This window comes from Alligator sinensis, unplaced genomic scaffold, assembly GCF_000455745.1.
Source record: "Alligator sinensis unplaced genomic scaffold, ASM45574v1 scaffold1298_1, whole genome shotgun sequence".
Lineage (NCBI taxonomy): Eukaryota > Metazoa > Chordata > Crocodylia > Alligatoridae > Alligator > Alligator sinensis.
This window is the reverse complement of record NW_005842192.1, coordinates 1252848-1272721: the sequence shown is the minus strand read 5'-3', so window position 1 is coordinate 1272721 and position 19874 is coordinate 1252848. Positions and strand designations below refer to the sequence as shown.

Genomic DNA, 19874 nt, shown 5'->3' with positions numbered 1-19874 from the left:
CTATAAACTATATCACAGATGAGGGGCTGGAGAGATTTTCCTTGAGGTCAGGTTATCTCAGGACTTCCTGCTGCAAGGACTCTTGATCCATCCTCTGAAGTGTCAACTGGTGGCCAGTGCTAGAAATGGGATATTTGGCTAGGTTGACTTCTGGTCTACTCCTGGTTGTCCATGCCCATGACAGTCCCTCATGCAGACTGGTGAATGCAAAGCTGTGCAGATGGAAATCGGAGGAGAGGAGGAGGTTGGTGCAGTGACGGTCTGCGTGTGGCTCCTCTTGCCACGGTGTTTGAAGAGCTTCACAGTGTCGGGAGCTGGAAGATTTTGATGGACGGATGTCATAGCAACCCGAGAAGGGTTGGTAACAAATACTAATGAGGTTGCCAGTGCTGCCACCTCGGCATGGCTTCCTCTTGGAAACCAGCATGAATATGTGGGTGGTATCTCATGCTATTTTCTCCCCTCTCTGGGAAAAAACCACCGCAGAGTTATTGGGAGCAGCGAGTCATCAGTTACCCGGCCACAAGCTACCGCTGAAAATGGATGGGAAACAAAGCAGGCCTCTGAACTATATTTAGATTCAATATAGTTTTCAAAAGCAATGTGCAGTTCTCAAGATCAAAGTGTTCCCAGAGGTCTCCGTTTCACAACCGGGCATGAAGATAGGGAGATGGGGAGGGAGAGAGACCCCAGGTTCGTTGGCTTAAAAAAAAGGTAAGTAATATGCAGCCCCCAAATTCAGGCACTAGTCTGGAGGTGTTACGTATTGCCCAGGAAACTGTGATTACAGGGGATGGAGTGCTTTGGAAAAGCTGGTTGTTTTGGCTCTATTTACACTGCAATCAGGAGCCGCACTGGCAAGATATTTAGCAGCATCTCAGCTGGCTTTCAGCTAATTCACTCCATGCAATAAGTATTTGAGGGCACCACAGTGTGGTGTTCCACTACCACGTATGTCCCTGTGATCCCACACCGACTTGTATAACCCACACCTAGCGCTGCCCTGCTTCACCCCCAAATCGTCCAGGAGACTCTTGGGGGTAGGTACAATGTCCTCAATGAGTCCCCGACATGGGAGCTTTCCTGCCAAGGTTAAAATGTTGTTCTCAAGTCTGCAGACAGCTCCTGTGACCTTCCAATGCGCCTGCTAGGCGTGCAGCCTCCGGGGACGTAGACACACATAACACTTGCAGTGTAAACCTGAAGCAGGCAGGCACACAAGCCTGGTCCGCTGATCGAGAGCAGCCCTGACTGCTTTCCAAAAGCGTACCTGGAAAATCAAGTCCTGGTTTGAAATGGTAGCAGCAGAGAGCAAATGTTCTGTGACATGACTGTGGTTGGTCCTCCAGATATCCCACACTGCATTGCTCCTCACCCCCTACCAGGGCTGCAACTGACTACTCTGGTAGGCAACCATAACTCCGCTGCCTGCTTTTTTTCCCTTTTGTTGGCAACTTTTTATCCCTGAGCTCCCTAGTCCAAGCTATCTTTCTAAAGACAGCTATGTCCTCATCCCCTATCATCATGCCCCCAGCCCCTGAGAACCCCAAAACTTGGGTGCAGGCAGTGGTGGCCTTAGGGTTGCTGGGGCCCCGGGCAAGAGAGTCATATGGGGACCCTTAGAGCCTTAATTTTGATGACCTAGAAGCAAGTCAGATATTTTCAATTTCAATTTCACGTTGCCCCATCCCAGGGAGGTGGTCCTCACCCCTGCCTTGGGCAAATTCAAGAGGAGGTTGGACGATCACCTGCCTGGGGTCATGGCCCCACAGCATTCATTCCTGCCTGTGGCAGGGGGTCAGGCGAGATGATCTGTTCAGGTCCCTCCTGACCCTAGCTACTATGAAACTATGATGAAACTTATTCATAAATTGAAAAAAAGAATGTTTTTAATAACTTCAACCCCCCAAAAATGGTTGCAAAATTCTGGGGCCCCTAAAATGTGGGGCCCTGGGTGGTGACCCAGTTTGCCCTCCCCTACTGGTGCAAGCATGTACTTGTCCACTGCAAGGCACAGATAGAGCCACGGGACTTCACACATCTGTAAAGCGGTTCCCAAGCAGTGACATTTCAAAATGGTTCACTCCTTGCATGTGCTGCATCCCTGGTTCATCTTCTGAGAGGTGCAGCCCCATGGTAGCTGGCTCTGTGTGAAACGGGTCCCGAAACAGGAGGCAACCGCAGCTCAGAAGCAATATAGCCACATTCACATGATGCTGCATGCAGGAAAAGTGGCTCTGCTTCTCACCCACACCAGGCCCACAAGCTGGATCTGACCCTCAGGGCCATCCCATCCGGCCTGGTGGGCTACCAGAAGCTGCAGATGTGTCTAGGGAGGGGCATGGCCTGCCACAAAATTTAGGGCCCTGGGTTTCCCTGGGTGAGGCCATTGGAGCTAATCCTGCTTGGAGCAGGGGGTTGGACTAGATGTGACCTCCTGAGTTCCCTTCAACCCTCATTTTCCAGGATGCTATGGCATCCAGGTCTGGTTTCTGCCTCTAAATACCCCAAGCAACAGCAGCAGTGTAGATTAGATTTTGGGTCTTTTAACCATCTAAATCTCAGGACAGGTCAAGTTGATAATAAGAATACCCACAGCTTCCACAGCACTTTTCATTCATGGGTTTCAAAGTGCTTTGGAAAGGAGAAGTATAATTATCCTCATGTTATAGGTGACAAGACAGAGGCACAGGAACATGCAGTGTCTATAGTTGCACGGGGTTATTGTACTCTCACACACTGGGAAACTCCATCCTTGGAGGTGTTGAAGACCCAACTAGACAAAGCCGTGGCTGGGATGATGTAGTTGGGGCTGGTCCTGCTTGGAGCAGGGGGTTGCACTAGATGCGACCTCCTGAGATCCCTGCCAACTCTTATTTTCTATGAGTCTATGATCCTATCCAATATGCAGTTTTATGCAGTCTGTCTTCAATACTCTCCACAAGCCGATGAAGTTATTCCTATGCACACACACACACAATATGTCTCAATGCTGGCAAGATGTTTTTTGATGCATCCTATCTGAAGCAAACATGCAACTCCTAGGAAATAAATCCTATTAATAAAACTGCGCTAAGGCTAACACACTATCCATAAGGATATCAGGAGAAAAGTATTCAGACAATGTGAGGAAGGCATCCTGAAAATGGTAACGATGCTCTTTTCTTCCATAATGTTCCCTCTTAAATGAATAACAAGAGTCTGAACCAGCCTTGGCAGGGGCCTGTTTGGAAGGTAGAAGATGCTTTCCCACGGCAGACCAAGTTAGGAAGCAGAAATGCTGAGTATGGAAAGAGGCCCAGAAACGCATCAAGGTCTGCCTCGATGTGTTGAGGTGACCTTGGTAGCTGGCAAGATTTTTTCCACTAAGCTTTTTTTCTAAAGCTATTAATACCCAGCGTCCCCACTACTGTGCTGGACAGCCCGAGCCGCAAACCCATCATAAAGCCTTTCTGTCGCTTGTAAAGCGTGCTCATATCTGTTCATGCCTGTGGCTCTTGTGTTGACAGCAGCTTGTGATCTCTTGCAGGCCCTGCCTTTGAAAACCCATTTGGACTGGGGGGATGGCTTCATGAGGTTCTTCGACCCCATCATCCACCCAGGATAATCACAGAGAGGTAGACCGTCACGCTATACCATAGTACAAAGGAAGGGCAAAATTCTGCTATACCTCAACATACCCAGTGGCACATATGTAGCCTCCTCGCCACAATTTTTGGTGCTTATGGAGATTTTCGATTTAGTTTTAGAATAAAATCACTTTATGCACATCCTGCCGGAAAGGAGATACGGGAAGAGAATTGCCATTGTAAGTCAAGGAGCAGCAAACCTATAATCTAGGTCTAACTTCTCCCAAAGGGTAGCTTGAACGTGTGTCTTGTGCTTGGCAAATAAATGCAAGACCCCGGGCAATCTCTAGCCCTCCTCTTGCAACTGCCCTGCAGCACTTTGCTTTTCTACTCACTGGGAAACAGAAATGAGAGTCTCTGCCCACCGGAGAGAGGAGCCAAGGCAAGGGCCAAAATCAGTCTTGTCAGGCAGCATCTGCCTCTTCGAACCACGCTTCCTCTGACTTAGCTGCCTCCTCCTAGCCCCATCTCTCTCTCCCTCCTGGCTTCCCATTGAGCTGGCTTTTGGAGGAGAGCTGGAAAGGACCCAGGGTGGTATCTAGGTCTTGATCTTCTGATATAAGCCCTCTGCTAGGCAATTACAAGGAGGAAACATAGGTTTGAACCACTCTGGATGAGGGGACCTAGACCCTGGGTCTCCCCTTCTTTGGACAGTGTCCTCAATACTTGGCTATTGGGCTAAAGGTTGGAAGTGGTTTGCTAAATTAGCTGGAAAGCAGACTTTGGGGGGGTGGGGGCATGCGTTCCAATTCAGTGACTATTTTGAGCTGAAAGAATGGGGAATAATTTTTTTAAAAAGTCAACATTTCCATCGCAGCATTTTCAAAGCGAAGTCTCAAGAAGGCGGAAGGGCAATTTTCGACGTCACCTCGCAAAACGGGATTTTGCATTTACCAAACAGACCTAAATGAAAAGCCGGGTTGTATGAAAGTGAAGGTGAGGTAGGTGAAAAAGGAGTTAAATGACTTTGAAACCAAACTAAAAAAAGGGGAGGGGGGGGGAAGGTTTAGTATAAACAAGTGCTTTGGGGTGACACAAAATGAATTTGTTGTAGTTGTTTCTGTGGGGAAAAAAAAGCAACCCCAAATTTCTGTTTCAGTTCAACCCAGATGGAATATTTCTCTGATTTCTCATCTCACCCACCCAACCAAAACCAAGGGTAGTTTCAAGTGCGGGGTGGGAATGGCTGATCTCTCTGACATGTCGAATCAAATGAAGCCCACGCAACTCTCTGATCGAAGCCTCGCTTGCGAGACCCAGCAGCGTAAAGACGGGGAAAAAAAATAAGCGATCTTCAAAATGTCAAGCAATAGTGACAAGTGTCTGTGTTTAGACGAAGTGTTACTTTGCTTAACTGAGTTTGGGTATGTACATTCAGAACAGCTGCAGCTATAAAGGAGGATCAGGACATAATCTTTTTCAGCTTGCAATGAATAACTTCTGACTAAGAGCCAAACTGAGCCCAGGGGCAGATTAATTGATACTTATGGGTTGGCGAAGGAGATCAGTTTGGCCCGTTAAAACAACACGGGCGAATTACAGCATGATTCCTTTGAGAGCGGCACGTCTGCTAGCTCTGCCAACAGTGGCACAAAACCAGGGCTCTTAATCTTGCCAATGCTTTATCACTATGATTTTTTGGAAGAGGCTATGCCACTACAGGTTTTTTTCAGGCAGGCATGCAGGTACACAGGAGGCAGAGTGATATTTCTGATCAGGCAGCTGGGGCTTGTCAGCAATGGGATTTTTGATCATGTAAACTGAAAGGCAAAGAGATGCATTAAATATATAATGGGATTTAATTGCAAGGTAGGCTGGTTTGCCATCCTGGGCTGCAAAGTCATTTGCATTGTAATATTATAGGGTCAGTGTTGTTCTGACACAAACCCAGGTTTTTGGGACCTCGTGGTCATGCTGGCTCTGGGAGACTTGATCCCTAACACCCAGGAGGCCTGATGCTTGCGCTGTGTTGTGTTACGTGGTGTGGTTCATGTCTCGAGTTCGTGGTGCCCTGACTTTGACACAGCTGTGTCAAGAGTGTCGGTCCTCCACCTTTTCCACATGCGACCCAGCCAGTTCAACCATCCTTTATGACTGCAAAGCACTGGGGGACTGAAGCCACGGCATTAAAGAAGGAAGCTTGGGTTGGCATATGCCAAAATTGTCAAGTCCTTCATCTCTGCCTGAGGAGACCATGCTTGGATGCCAGCAGGTCCCCATAACCAAATTACATCTGTACCTCCCTGATGGGACACAGAGCTGCGATGATAGTTATTTTGTGCTGTGGACATTTGTCAGATTTTGACTGAGACCAGCCCTAATCATTTCACATAGACTAAGAGTACTGGGGGACATGACTTGTGAGGAGCGGCTGAGGGAAATGCGCTGATTGAGTCTGCAGAAGAGAAGACCGAGGGGGATTTGATAGCAGGCTTCACCTCCCTGCAGGGGGATGCAAAGAGGATGGAGCTGGGCTGTTCTCAGTGGGGGCAGATGGCAGGACAAGGAGCAATGGGCTCAGGCTGCAGCAAGGGAAGTTGAGGTTGGATATTGGGAAAAACTCTCACTAAGAGGGTGGAAAAGCACTGAAACAGGTTACCCAGAGAGATGGTGCACTCTCCAGCCTTGGAGGTGTTTAAGACCCAGCTAGACAAAGTTTTGTCTGGGATGATGTGGTTGGGGCTGGTCCTGCTCGGAGCAGGGCGTTCAACTAGATGTGACCTCGTGAGGTCCCTTCCAGCCCTCATTGTCTATGAGTCTATGATTCTGGTATGTCTTATCGGTGTATCGTGCATGAGTGTGTATGAACATGTGTGTGTATATGTGCACAGCCACACACACATATATACACCCTATATACATACATAGATGTACAGCTATATGAGTTTGGATATAGATATAGATATAGATATAGATATAGATATGGAGCAGTTCACCTTTGCCCTGAAAAGACAAATGAAAACTAAGGGATTGTTGAAATAAGGGCTACAATCTCAGATGTCACATGTCAGCACAGCTTCTTCGAAATTCGTGTGCCAGCTTCTCATCTGGTGTAAATCAGCTCCTCTCCACTGAAATCAAGGGGCTAGGTTTCTAGATGGTGGAAACCCCCCTGGCACAATAGAAACAAATGGACCAGTTTCTCTCTGGACTTAATTGGCGCGGGTTCATTGAAGGGAACAAGCAAGCTGTCAGCTGTGAATCATCAACCCTGTTGAATCAAAGGAGCCCAATCCCCAAATGGCCATAGCTCTCTTAAGCACAATCGTGATCGTGATCATGACTCCTGGTGATGCTAGCCTACACCAGCCAAAGGCCTGGCCCTCAGGGAAGTGAGAATTCAGATAGGTATGAATGCACTGGAGATCCCCTGGGCACTATTAGTGGTGAGAGCAGCCAGCTTTCTGCCCATGAACATCCAGCAAGCAATCCTGGGAAACGTCTGTCTCACGGAGGGAGCCTGGCTGTGAGGTGTGTGCATGCCCTTGGCATAGCTTAGAGATTTCCATTTAAGTTTAGTTGATTCCCCCACCTCCCCATCTGCTTCCGACGGTTTAAAGTACCAGGCCGAGCAGAGGGAGGAGAGACCGATGGTTTAAATGAAATGAAAAAGGAGAGGAAAATGTGATTAAAAAAAAAAAAAAAAGACATCATAGGGAGTTACGTTTGCATCGTCCCTCTGGTGATGCCAATTCTATTTCCTTTCTCTAAATGCTTTCCAACCCTTTCAGCTCCCAAACGGGCTTATGAATGAAAGGGCAAGAAATCTGTTCACAGGTAGCCCTGCTGTTTAATCATTGCTGAGCTAGTTTGGAAACTCTGGGTGCTGCGTGGTCGTGGTATTCCTCTATTGCAGGAGAAGCCAGTTCTGCATAAGATTAGTAGCTTGAGCCTGTGGCGGAAGCACTAGGTTGGGATTCAGGAGATTAGAGAGCACCCGTGGCTCTGCTACGGCCCTGCAATGTAACCTCAGGCATGTCTAATCACTTCCTTGCCCGGTCTCTCTAAACTCTGCACATCAGGGGCTGTGTCTTGCTATGCGCTAAGCTCTGGATCCAGCTATACAAGGGCAGTACAAAGGCACAAGATGCCCTTTTATTTTCTATGCCCAGAGTCTGCACAGGGGACAGTAGCCAACATGGAGCAGGGAGGGAGGAAGGCTTTCTCTCTAATGCACTCAGCTGCGATGGTAAGTAAGAAGTTCCAGAAATAGGCCTGGTATAGGATACTTATAGTCATAGACAATGAGGGTTGAAGGGAGCTCAGGAGGTCACATCTAGTCCAACTCCCTGCTCCAAGCAGGACCAGCCCCAGCTACATCATCCCAGCCACGGCTTTGTTGAGCCAGGTCTTAAACACCTCCAAGGAGGTTACCTGGGTAACCTGTCCCAGTGCTTCACCACCTTCCTAGTGAGAATTTTTTTCCTAATATCCAACCTCAACTTCCCTTGCTGCAGCTTGAGCCCATTGCTCCTTGTCCTGTCATCTGCCCCCACTGAGAACAGCCCAGCTCCGTCCTCTTTGCAGTCCCCCTGCAGGGAGATGAAAGCTGCTATTCAATCCCCCCTCAGGCTTCTCTTCTGCAGACTAAACAACCCCAGTTCCTTCAGCCTCTTCTCTCAAAACCATGTGCCCCAGCCCCTGAAACATTTTCATTGCCCTCCTGTACTTCCTCCTGTAGAGGAAGCCTATGTTACAGCTATGTTACATACATGCACCATGTTACGGCTCTCCCAGTCACACGGCAGTCTCTCTCCTGTGCAGTCCCTGAGAGTTTTCCTGCTCTTGGTCCATGACATCCTGTCCCCTCTTGCACAAGTGCTAAATGGGTGTGAAATACAGCCATTCTGATCTCTCAGGCCCAGGTGTAAGTGACTGCACAAGCAGAGGCGAGGAGACTCAACCCTTGAGTTCTTGCTTCCATTAAAGATCCAACTCTCCCCTTTATTGTCTAACTGTAATTTTTCCCCCCGCCCTGCCTCATTTTTCCTCCTGGCTTCTGAAAGAAATAAAGACTCCAGTTCTACAGCTCCACTCGGGAAAAGTTTTCACACTTCAAGCTGAGCTTTCTGCACGCACTTAGCTGTGCCTTTCTTTTAAACATCATCGTTATTGCACATTACACAAGTGATGATGGAAACCATATCCACTGAGGTTTAGTGGCTGGATGAGCTGAGCAGATGGCAGAGCTGCTCCCTCTCTGGCGGGGGCTTTCAATAACATGTGGCTCATTTTGGACACACGTTGCGACTCCGTTTGTAAGAAAGCTGACAACACGAGGCCCAGCTAGAAAGAATGATAGGGCAGCCAGCACAAGGTTGCTTGTGAGGTCTGATGTAAAACCAGCTGAAAAACTAGCCTTAGTGTATATATTGTTACCAATAGCATGCATGCAGGCTATGTTATCAATATGCATATATCGATATGCATATACTGTTATCAGTAGCATATGTTAACAGTGGCAACATGAGCTAAACCTCATAGTTCAAAGACTCATATGAAGGTCAAGAGAGTTTCTCTCCTTTTTCCCAAGCCCCAAATATAGAGAGGCAAGAAGTAGTTCTCATTGACTTCAGTGAGAGGTGGATTAGGCTCTATCTGCATCATAGCAAGTTGCAATCTCCCTTTCCAGGTTCTCTTCTGAAGGCATGAAGAAGGCATGAAATGCATGGGTAGTGAGCCCAAGCAGCTTCCATAGACTGAGTTCTGGCTGCTACATGCCATGCTACAAGCCTTGAAAGCTAGAGAGCTCCTCTCACTAAGCACTTGCCGTGAAAATACCATAGTGACAATCTCATCATCTCAACCCAGGGGGAAATGTACAGGCGCTTGCCCTCTTTGTCAATACCCTGACCGGTGCACATTGTAAAAAGACCCCAAAACAGGTGAAACTCTAAAAGGAGGTAACACTTTCTAGCTTCTGGGCTACATTACATGCTGCAATTGAAGCCAGAAACAATACAATGCAAGCTGGAAGCAATGCAATGCAAACCAGAAGCTAAAACAAGGAGAGTCATAGAAATATGAGCAGAGACATAAAAATTGAGATTGGGATACCTATGGGATGAAAGACAGAGAAAGGATGTAATAATTTGGGGTGGTGTTGTAGCCATGATGGTCCAGGAAATATGAAAGTGATGGACAGAAATATCTGGATAGGCACCTGGCTGGGGTCATCGGACCCCAGCAGTCTTTCCTGCCCAGGCAGGGCGTCGGACTTGATGATTTGTTGAGGTCCTTTCCAACCCTACATCTATGAATCTATGGATATAGGGAGAATCATAGAAAATCATAGAAAATTAGGGTTGGAGGGGACCTCAGGAGGTCATCTAGTTCAACCCCCAAAGTCCCACCCATCTATCAATAGATAGATAGATAGATAGATAGATAGGAGCAGGTCCATGGTGGTAGGTAGATAGAGGGTATACATTGATATCAAGACAAAGACATGGGGTGCAAGTTGATAAATAGACATACAGACAGGGTATACAGTGATAGACAAATAGAAGCAGTGTATAATAATGACAAATAGGTAGATCCAGCAGGTGCATGGTGGTAGGTAGGTAGATAGAGGGGGTGTGCAGTAATAGAAACATTGAAGGCATTTGTGTTGATGATGGGTGGATGGATGGATAGATAGACAGATAGAGGGGGTGTTTACTGATAGATGAATAGATAGGGTGTATGATGATGATGATGATGATGATGATGATAGATAGATAGATAGATAAGAAAGGGGGGATTTGTGGCAGTAAATAGGTACATAGAGAAAAGAGCTTGTATAGAAAAGGCTAATAGATGGATCCCAAACTTCAGCCAGGTTGCAACAACAACACAAGTTCTAGATGAACATGTTCACCCAGCTCTGATAGTGAGAAGCTTGTGCAAGTGGCCCCAGTGAAAGCTGCTGTCGTGCTGGATATTGGCCATATACGTAGCAAGGAACCAGCTCTGAGTTCAGTCTAAGAGACAAACTGTTATTATCATGTCCCCATTTTATGGAGCAAGAAGTGAGGCACAGACAGAATAAGTGACTGTCATGCAGTGAGTTTGTTACAGAACCAGGATTTCTGGTCCCATAACCAGATAGATAGATAGATAGATAGATAATCTGCTTCTCTAGTCCTTTTGTCCCCCTTCCCCTGCTTTCAAAATGAGTCCTGTTTATAAGGACCCTTACATTTCAGCAGGTTGTTTTTTTGGGGGGGGTTTGCTCTGGCATTTAGCTTCATCTTGAAGGAAGGGCACCCTGTTCTATCCCTTCCTCCCAAAAAGCAAGATGAGGTTGAGCATGGTTTCCTAGAGATGAACAGCCCTTGCCCTTTTGGGCAATGGCTAATTCCTATCAAGGTAGGTAGCGGTCAGATTAAAGTCCTCCTGAGCCAACCGTTGTAGGGGGAAAGGTGCTTTCTCCTCTATTAAAAGCCTGCCCATTGCTGCCAGGCTTGGCAGGGGATGTTCTGTCCCTCCGAGGCGACACGTGCTGTGCTAAATAAATGGGGAGAGCAAAAGAGCAAAGCTGCCTTTAGCTCCATGCTCCGAGGGCTCGGCATTTCGATTATGTTTGCAACTGGGCTCTGTCCAGGAGCACCGGCATAAATCGCTAACGGGGTATGATAAGCATGACATGGGCCGCACCGCAGATGCCAGGCTGTCCCCCTTGCAGCTTCGGGCTCCTGCATGCCAAGCGAGAAAAAGGCTGGTGGTAACTGAAGACAACAGCCCTTCTCGGCGGGGGGAGGCTGCGGAGAGGAAACAGAGATTGTGCTGACAGGTCGGGATTCCTGCCTCCCCTTGTGTGAGCGAGCTGTGTGTAACATCACACCTTCCTGCCTTTCCTTACATAAAGGGGACACAGCCCGGCCGGGGAGAGAGGCCTCCATTTATAGAAGACAAGAGATGGGTGGTGGGTGGGACAGACATCGACAGGGGATTCTTCACCCAGGTGCCAGATCCCAGGGGATCACTGCTGGTCCCTCTGACTCACTTTCTAAGTCATCATTAAATCAGTGCCACCCGGTGAACCCCCAAATCCTAAACTCCAGTATTAGTTCATGAAACTGGCCTCGCAGCTGGACCCAGATCGAGAAGGAAGGTCCTCCATAGCTTGCAAAGACCTGGGTCTGGGGTGTAGCTGCAGATATGCTAAAGAATCAGACCAGGACCTAACCTTTCCTTATGCTTGAGAAAGATCATCTGCAGGGGGTGCGATATGGGCTCATTTCTCAGAGGGGGCGTGAGTAGGACCATCCTGAGCTGAATTCTTCAGCGCCGTGTGTGAGGAGGCCAGAGAGGCAATGCTATATACAGTCTGCACATCTGCCTTTCACAAAAGGTATCACAAAGCAAGGCACGGAGCAATGAGCAGACGTTTTGTTTTGAAGTGAAGTCGGGTGCATTGCATATCTTTGGAGGTTACTTAGCAAGTTTGATGCCCACCCTGCATTAAACTAACCCGTCAAAATGTGGGTGGGCTGGATCTGGATGGGGTGTCTTGTGGGCTGGAAGTCCCTCAAAGCTCCCTGCCCACATTTCCTGACCTTTCAGAAAGAAATTACCGACAGACAGAAACCAGCATGGAAAGGGGACTGGTCCAGAAACACTTGATTTCAAGAGCCTGGGGGGTGGTAAGAAAGATTTCTCTGCAAACTGACCTCTACTAAGCAGCATGTCCATGATAATAAAGGTGATGATGAGTAAAATTATACTGCCTAGGAGAAAGGAAAAATAGAGAGGAGAAAGCAAAAGGATGCAGAGAGAGGGAGAAAGACCAGAGCTAGAAGCCTGAAGCCAGATGGTATCCACACCTTGGGTATGGAAATCCTGCCTCAGGCTGCACCCTGTATAATCTCAATTAGTTTCCCTGTATAACCTCATTTAGGAGCAGAATATATTTATTCAGGGTAAAATGTGCCCGTAGAAATCAGTCAGAATCCTTCCCTTTGACTTCTTTGCAACTTCTATCCTATATCCTATATCCTTTGCCAATTCCTAAATCCTTTACTGGTTCCCAAATATCAGACCAAATCCTGGTTTTTGACATGCCAGAAGAGTAACACACTTTCCCAAAATAGAGGTACTCCAAATTTCTATCGGCATAACGAGGACCAGAATGGAGGACCCAGTCCTGATCCTGTTAAAGTCAAGGGGAAAAGGCTCCTTCTTGATTTCAAGTGCTGAGTCCATCCTTCATCCAGTTGGAAACTAAAGTGGGAAAACGCCATCGGTTTCCCATCCCCAGGAGAATTGTTCAGCTTTGGGAAAGCGTTTCCTTTCCCAAATTGAAACATTGGGCACGTCTATATGTGCATGAATACACTTTAGTTAATGTGCATTAAATCTAGGACCTCCATTGTGAGGTACTAAGAAAATGCGCATTAGCCTTCAGCAAAACCTGGACAGAATCACAATGAAGATGATGCTTTCAAGCATCCCAAAGATGGGTGAAGCCATCGTTCTGCCCTGTGCCCAGGCAGCATAAGGTCACCCCCTTGCCAAGGGTTGGCATGTCAGTGCCCGAGTGTTATAGTATCTACCCGTGTCAGGTATCCAGGGTGTAGCCGTATTGGTCTCTAGAGGCAAAAGGAATCAGGACTCGTGGTAGAGATAATTTTTTTTATTAAATCGACTAGATTTTTGCAAAAAACAAACAAATAAATATATTCTTTAATTGCCCAAAAGCTTGCAATTCAAGAATTTTTTTTTATTTATTTATTTTGCACAAATCTAGTTGGTCTAATAAAAGAAATCACCTCTATCACGAGTCCTGATTCCATTGTATATACATGATGCTTGGAAATAATCCTTTTTAAACCAGCAACCCCTCTGCATGCTCCCTGCCTCTACCCATGGCCAGTCTGGCCCATGCAATGACACTGAAGGGAACCAAGAAGATTCATTTTCTTGCACACAAGATTTCATTTTCCTACCATGACATCACAGAACAGTTTACACCAATTTGGCACATTTTTTAACTTAATAATGCATTAGTACCGAGGCATCCTAACCCTCCTTTCAATGGGTGACTTTTTCTGGCAGGAAAAGCCCCTCGCTTTTTCTTCTTATGCGATCGCTGTCACATCACACTTTTCCAAGTCCCTCAACACCTGTCATCTGTCACTTGTCACCTGTCACTGCGCACACGCACGTACCCCCCGTGCCGTCTCTCTGTCTCGAATGCATACTTAAAATCTCTCTCGGTTCCTCCCCAAAAAAACCTCATTGTCATAGACATATGAAAAAAGCTCTCTCCCATGCACAAGCATTCTCCTTTACACATGCATAATTAAAACTCATCACACATGCAGCCACATGCAAACATTCAAAATCTCTCACACGTGTGCACACACACGTGTGCTCTCCTTCATCCAGTCACTCACTCAAAACCTCTCACACACAAAGCCCAGGTCTCTCTCTTGCACACACATACGTTCTCAGTCACTCTCACACACTCAGTCACACTTGCATACATTTGTTTTTCTCACACTCGCACCCCTCTCTCCTTTCGTTCATGCACATACACAAAATCTCACTCAACACCTTTCTCTCTAACTCACAAACACACACACACACACACACACATACACACACACACACACACACACACACACCAGTGCTCTCACCCCCCACACACACATACACTTTCTTCCTTTTCTGTGCAACATCTCTCATCTAGCAAACCACTCTTTCTCTGCTTCATTTTCCCCCTCCACCCACTCACACACAGGATCACACACGTCTTTCCATTCTCACACTCGCCTTTCTAGTCACAGAGCCCTCTCCCATGCTGAAACCCTCCCACATCCCATCCGAAATGCATGTCTCAAGCTGGGGACCTAGGCTCACCGGGACAATCTTGGTTGCTGACGTCTTCTGTGAAGCATTTGCAAACTCACTTAGGCATGCACTTATGTGCTTTGCTGCTCTGCGACCCCAAAAGGCTTTTGGTTCAATTTGCAACATCCAAACACACCCAAATCCCGTGTCCCTTCCCTACATCTTGCTCACCCAGGCACCTCTGAGCACCGGGGGTCTCTAACCACTCTCCTGCCTCTGAACTGAATAAAGTCCCCAAACATTTTTATTTATTTTTTAGTGCTGGCAGGGATCTCCTCCTCATTGTCCCCCATGGCAGTATCTCTCAAGGGTGCTGCCATCCATGAGTTGTCTACCCAAAAGGAAGACAACTCCCCCCGGCACATTGCAATTCATCGATATTCAGAGGATGCCACACAGGGGAAAAAATCCCAGCATGGAAGTGGGCTTTCAAACTCCAGGACTACAGGTGCTCTGTGCAAATAAATCATACCTGTCCTCTCTCTGAGATGTGTTTGTGGGTGAATATTGCTGTGATGGACAGACTCCCGGCAACACCGAAAGTATAACTCTCACTACAACCTGCCCAGCTCCCTGCACATAGTCGCCTTCAAACTCATCATAACCTCTTGGCCTCTTGGTATGTGCCGGTCAAGGGGGGAAATCCTGCCTCAGGCTGCACCCTCTATAATCTCAATTAGTTTCCCTGTATAACCTCTTTTAGAAGCAGCAGGTATTTATTCAGGGTAAAATGTGCCCACGGGAGTCAGCCAGAATCCTTCTCTTTGACTTCTCTGGGACGTTTGTCAGGTCCGTGGTCCTTTACCAATTCTCAAATATCAGACCAAATCCTGTTTTCTGACATGCCAGAAAACTAATGCATTTTCCCAAAATAGAGGTTCTCCAAATCACTCCAATTTTCTACCAGCATCATGAGTATGGAGGACCCAATCCTGATCCTGTTAAAGTCAAGGAGAAAAGTCTCCTTGATTTCAAGCGCTGAGTCCATCCTTCAGAGTTTCATAGTTGTTAGGGGCTGGAAGGGAACTTATCGACCAAGTTAAAAACTAGAATGGGAAAATGCCATTGGTTTTCCATCCCCAGGAGAATCGTTCAGCTTTGGGAAAGCGTTTCCTTTCCCAAATTGAAACAGTGGGCAAGTCTACATGCGCATTAATGTGCGTTAGTTAATGCACATTAAATCTAGTACCTCCATTGTGAGGAACTAAGAAAATGTGCATCAACCTGTCTTAATGCGCATTAACTAAAGATTGAGGTTTTTAAATGAAGCTTAATGTGCATTAGCCTATTTTAATGTGCATTCAATAAATAGCATGCTTTTTTTCAGTGATGCTTTAATGCACATCAAAATAGGTGGATACACATTAACGTGCACATGTAAATGCACCCAAAAAAGTCAGGATCTCAACAACAAAAAAACACCCCAAAAAACCCTAGGAACCAAAAATGTGGCTGGGGGGATGGGAAGGGAATGGATCAAGCTGTCAAAATGTTTCATTTTCATAATTTTAGAAAGCTTTTTTTGACGTGTGTTTTGTTTTCATATATTTTTTTCCTCCCGCATTTTCCTACACATTACCTTAAATTTGAAAATGAGGAAGTCTTTTGAACTGAAAACCAACACCTTTTCTTTTAAAAGATGACTGAAATGGGCTATTTTGATAGTTTTAAATTTTCTTGCATTTTTCTCATGAAGCTTGGGAATTGATCAGTGGAGCAGGCTGCTTTACATGAAGCCAAGACTAGACCCAAATCACCAACAGAGCAAATTCTATGAAACAGGAAATTTAAAAATTGCCTAAACCAACCATTTATTTCTGGGGGGAAAAATCTGATCACTTGGCCATTTTCCATGAACATTTAGCTGATAAAGTCCAAACCAGCTCCAGAACAGTTTTGGGGAGGACATCAGGTCCTGTCTCGCTGTCCTCTGAGAACCCGTTCAACCGTGAGCACAAAAGTGCACTTATTCGTATTGGGTTTCATCTTGGCTTGAATTCACCATGTAACGAGCTCCAGTCACCTCCCCGCAAACACCATTCCTCCGACCAATAGATCACACCATTGGGGAAGGATTTATTAAAGCCAGGCCATGTGTTTCAGCAAAAAAAAAAATCAAGTCTTTTCATAAAGTGAAAAGGCTCATATTTGGACATTCTGGTGCAGGGAAAAAAAAGTAAAAATATGAAGAATGGTTTAAATAACGAGACGCGTCTGTGAAAAAAAAAATGACTGAATGATGCTGCCTTTGAGGTTTATATAATGTCGTTGAACTTGAAAAATGTTTTTTGGGGGGGAATTTCTCATGCGGATGGTAATCCACCTCTTTGCCGTGCCTATCTGCCCCCGGTACCGCAGTATCGTTGCAGCTTTCATACTCTACTGAATTCAGACCGGTTCCATCTTTCATTGAGGGTTAAGCACTGCTCTTCTTCTTCTTATAGATGGGGAATGGGTGTAAACCCAAGCCGAGTGATGCTGCCCATGGCCCTCAGTGGATCTACGGCACTCACACCCACTTAGGAGCTGGCCTACCCTACCATCTGCTTGACTTCAGACGAACACGGGTATCTACTTCCCCGCTCAAGCAGCACATGGGAATATTGGTAGTGATGGACTAGATCCTCAGCTTGGTGCAACGGCCGATGGGGTTGCACTGATTTATACCAGCTGAGGGGCTGCCTTGTGTTTTACAATTTTCTGCAGTGAATTCCTTATTTCCTGACTTAAAAGGAACTCCTTTGCAGAAGGCAAATACACCCGACACTACCTCACAGCATCCTGTCGGTGGCACAGCATGGACCATGAAAATTAAAGGAAAAAGCTTGGCTAAAGGTGCACTGGGGGCTCCTGAAATTTGGTGCAGCTCAAAATAGGAAAGCATAGAAGTTGCTTCTTCCCTTCAACCCTTTATTTACCATGTTAATTTTTTCAGCCCCAATAGCCCAGCTCTACACCAGAACAGATGCTCTCTCTCTCCGTTTCTTGCCCTGGGACAGTTCCTGATATAAATAACTGCAGCTAAGCTGAAGTCAAGGCAGGCAGGGTGATTTAACACCAGCTGAAGATCTGGTAGTCTGTGTGTGCGTGCAAGAGATGAAATACGGGTTTTCTCCTCCATTCTCCTGGGATGATCCATCCTATCAAAACTTACTGTTCGTCCTAAATTCAGGCACCCTAAATGCAGACAGTCCCCGGGATGCTTTTCACGCGGCAGGTCACATCAGTGCATAGGTCAAACTCGCAGCTGGTGCAAACTGCTCCATGGACACATGCTGTTTTATGCCAGCTGAGGATGTGACCCCCATTTCCCATCATTAACTCTTTTCAGGAATGACTATGATGGCCCTGGCCAGACACACACAGGCTCACACACTCTCACGCACACACGTAGGTGCATTCATGCATACAGACGTGACTGAAGCAAGGGCTGAAAGGCTCCACAACATCAGCTCTCTAACAGAGGGGATGCTCTAAGAAAGGTGCAGTAAAATGTGGCTCAGGATACTTGGGAGCCTTTGCTGCAGTCCTTTAAGGCAGCAGCTTGCTTGACGAGCTGGGACTTTTCTCTGGGTTTTTCACTACCTGCCTAGCATGCAGGGTTTCTATGCCATTCGGTTATGCTGCTCTGCAGGATGAAAAGCCCAGGTGCAGTCACTTATTTGCTTTAGGGAATCCAAATATTTGGCATGTGAAGCAAACCTTGCAACACAGAGCACAGAAAGATGGAGGGGGTGGATTTTACCTCTTTTGGAGCCGACTGAAGAGGATTGAAATCACCCCTTGCCCATGGGAGCTGACTTTTCACTTGTTCTTGCAACAGCCCTGAGAGCTGCACCGCCCAGGCAGCTTGGAGGTGGTACGACGGCGACCTCCTTTGCTGCCCGTGTCCCACTGCAGGGGACACGGCACCTCTCTCCAGGCCCTCTTGGCCCTAAGCTTTCAAGACTCAGAAAGCAACAACTCCCCCCTACAAGCAGACCTGGCTGCTCCCTCCATTCATAGGCTAAAAAAATACGTACTTTGACATTAGCTGGATTAAATTCAGGTTCCTTGGGGGGCTCCGGCTCTGCTGGTTTAGGTGCTGGCTTGGGCTCCTCTTTCTTGGGTTCGGGCTTCTTAGGTTCGGGCTTCTTAGGGGGCATGTTGACTTAAGAAAGAGAGAAAGAGAGAGAGAGATAGAAAGGAGGCGGCTGCTGTAGGATAAAGCAGAGCACAAGTCACTCCTCCGGCAGAGGTCTTTATCCCTGGCCGGTCCCTTAATGTCACACATTGTGTCACTCACCCACCCTATCACATGCCACAGCTTACAATAGGGGCACTGCTATAAAAGGGCAAGACATGTACCCTGCTATTTTAGAGCAGTTGGATATGGCATTGTTATGAATTAGCACTTAAATGGAAAGGGAGTTTGGGGTGTTCAGGGCTCAGGCTGGCCCTGCGTCAAACGTCTCTGCTGTGTGTGTGTGTGTGTGTGTGGGTGGGTGGGTGCGTGTGTAAGGGGGTTGAGTTACACAGCAGGGTCCCATCAGTTCATTGCACACCCTCTTATCCCTGCCGGTTACCTCTGCACCTCACTTGTTGGTGCCAGCACCACCTGCCTGGCTGGGCGCTAATTAACCAACCGGCATCATTCGTTCCTACCTACCTCTTTGCATTCAGCTACACGCGCTCTGATTCCTAAGAGAAGATAAGAGCCCTGGCCATGGACATATATACCCTGGCTCCAGGTTTTGTCAGTGCCTGTGGAGCTCAAACATGCTGAAAACGGCCTATGATCCTCTCCCAAGCAACATCGAACAAGCAGAGTAATTTCAGGAGCGTTGACGGCATTGCCCCTTGAGTTGGGGTCAATGAGAAGCATGCTGCCCCAGGCATGGTCTCTCCATATAAAGTCTCTGGGGAAAGAAGAGTTCACTCAACGGGGCTGAAAGTTTCATAATTTCATAGTTTCATAGCTGTTTGGGTCGGAAGGGACCTATTAGATCATCGAGTCCGACCCCCTGCCATGGGCAGGAATGAGTGCTGGGGTCAGATGGCTCAATGTTTTGGCTCAATGTTGGCAAAGCTGTCCGAAGAGCCTGAATAAGAGTGAATGGGTGACTGAGGGGATTGGGGGGGGGGGGGGGCAATGAGTTATTAAGGGACCTTATTTCAACTTTACAGTAAGACATTTGAGCCAGAGTCACTCCAGATCCTCAGGGTGATGGCTTCTCCACCATCATAAAACAGGTTGGGCGCCCTGTCATTCGAACGGGGTATCCAAGGCGGCTGGATGTGATGCCCATACCAATACTCTCTTGGGTCATTCTGGCTACGGAGACAGATGTGCCTTAAACTTCTGCTAGATTCAGGTGGATCTTTGATATAGGGGACACAAAAGACAAACTCTCATTACAATCACCAGGT

At 47.1% G+C, this 19874-nt stretch overlaps 1 protein-coding gene across 1 annotated transcript in view; it reads right to left on the bottom strand.

Annotated features, from left to right (window-relative positions):
* MYL3 (myosin light chain 3) overlaps positions 1-18711 on the bottom strand; it is a 38628-nt gene extending 19917 nt beyond the window's left edge. The window contains exon 1 of the mRNA XM_006026421.3: positions 18488-18711. Within this exon, the coding sequence (XP_006026483.1) occupies positions 18488-18610 (123 nt within the window). The 5' untranslated portion in view covers positions 18611-18711. The remainder of the gene's footprint in view (positions 1-18487) is intronic.
* Between the last annotated feature and the right edge of the window lie 1163 nt (positions 18712-19874).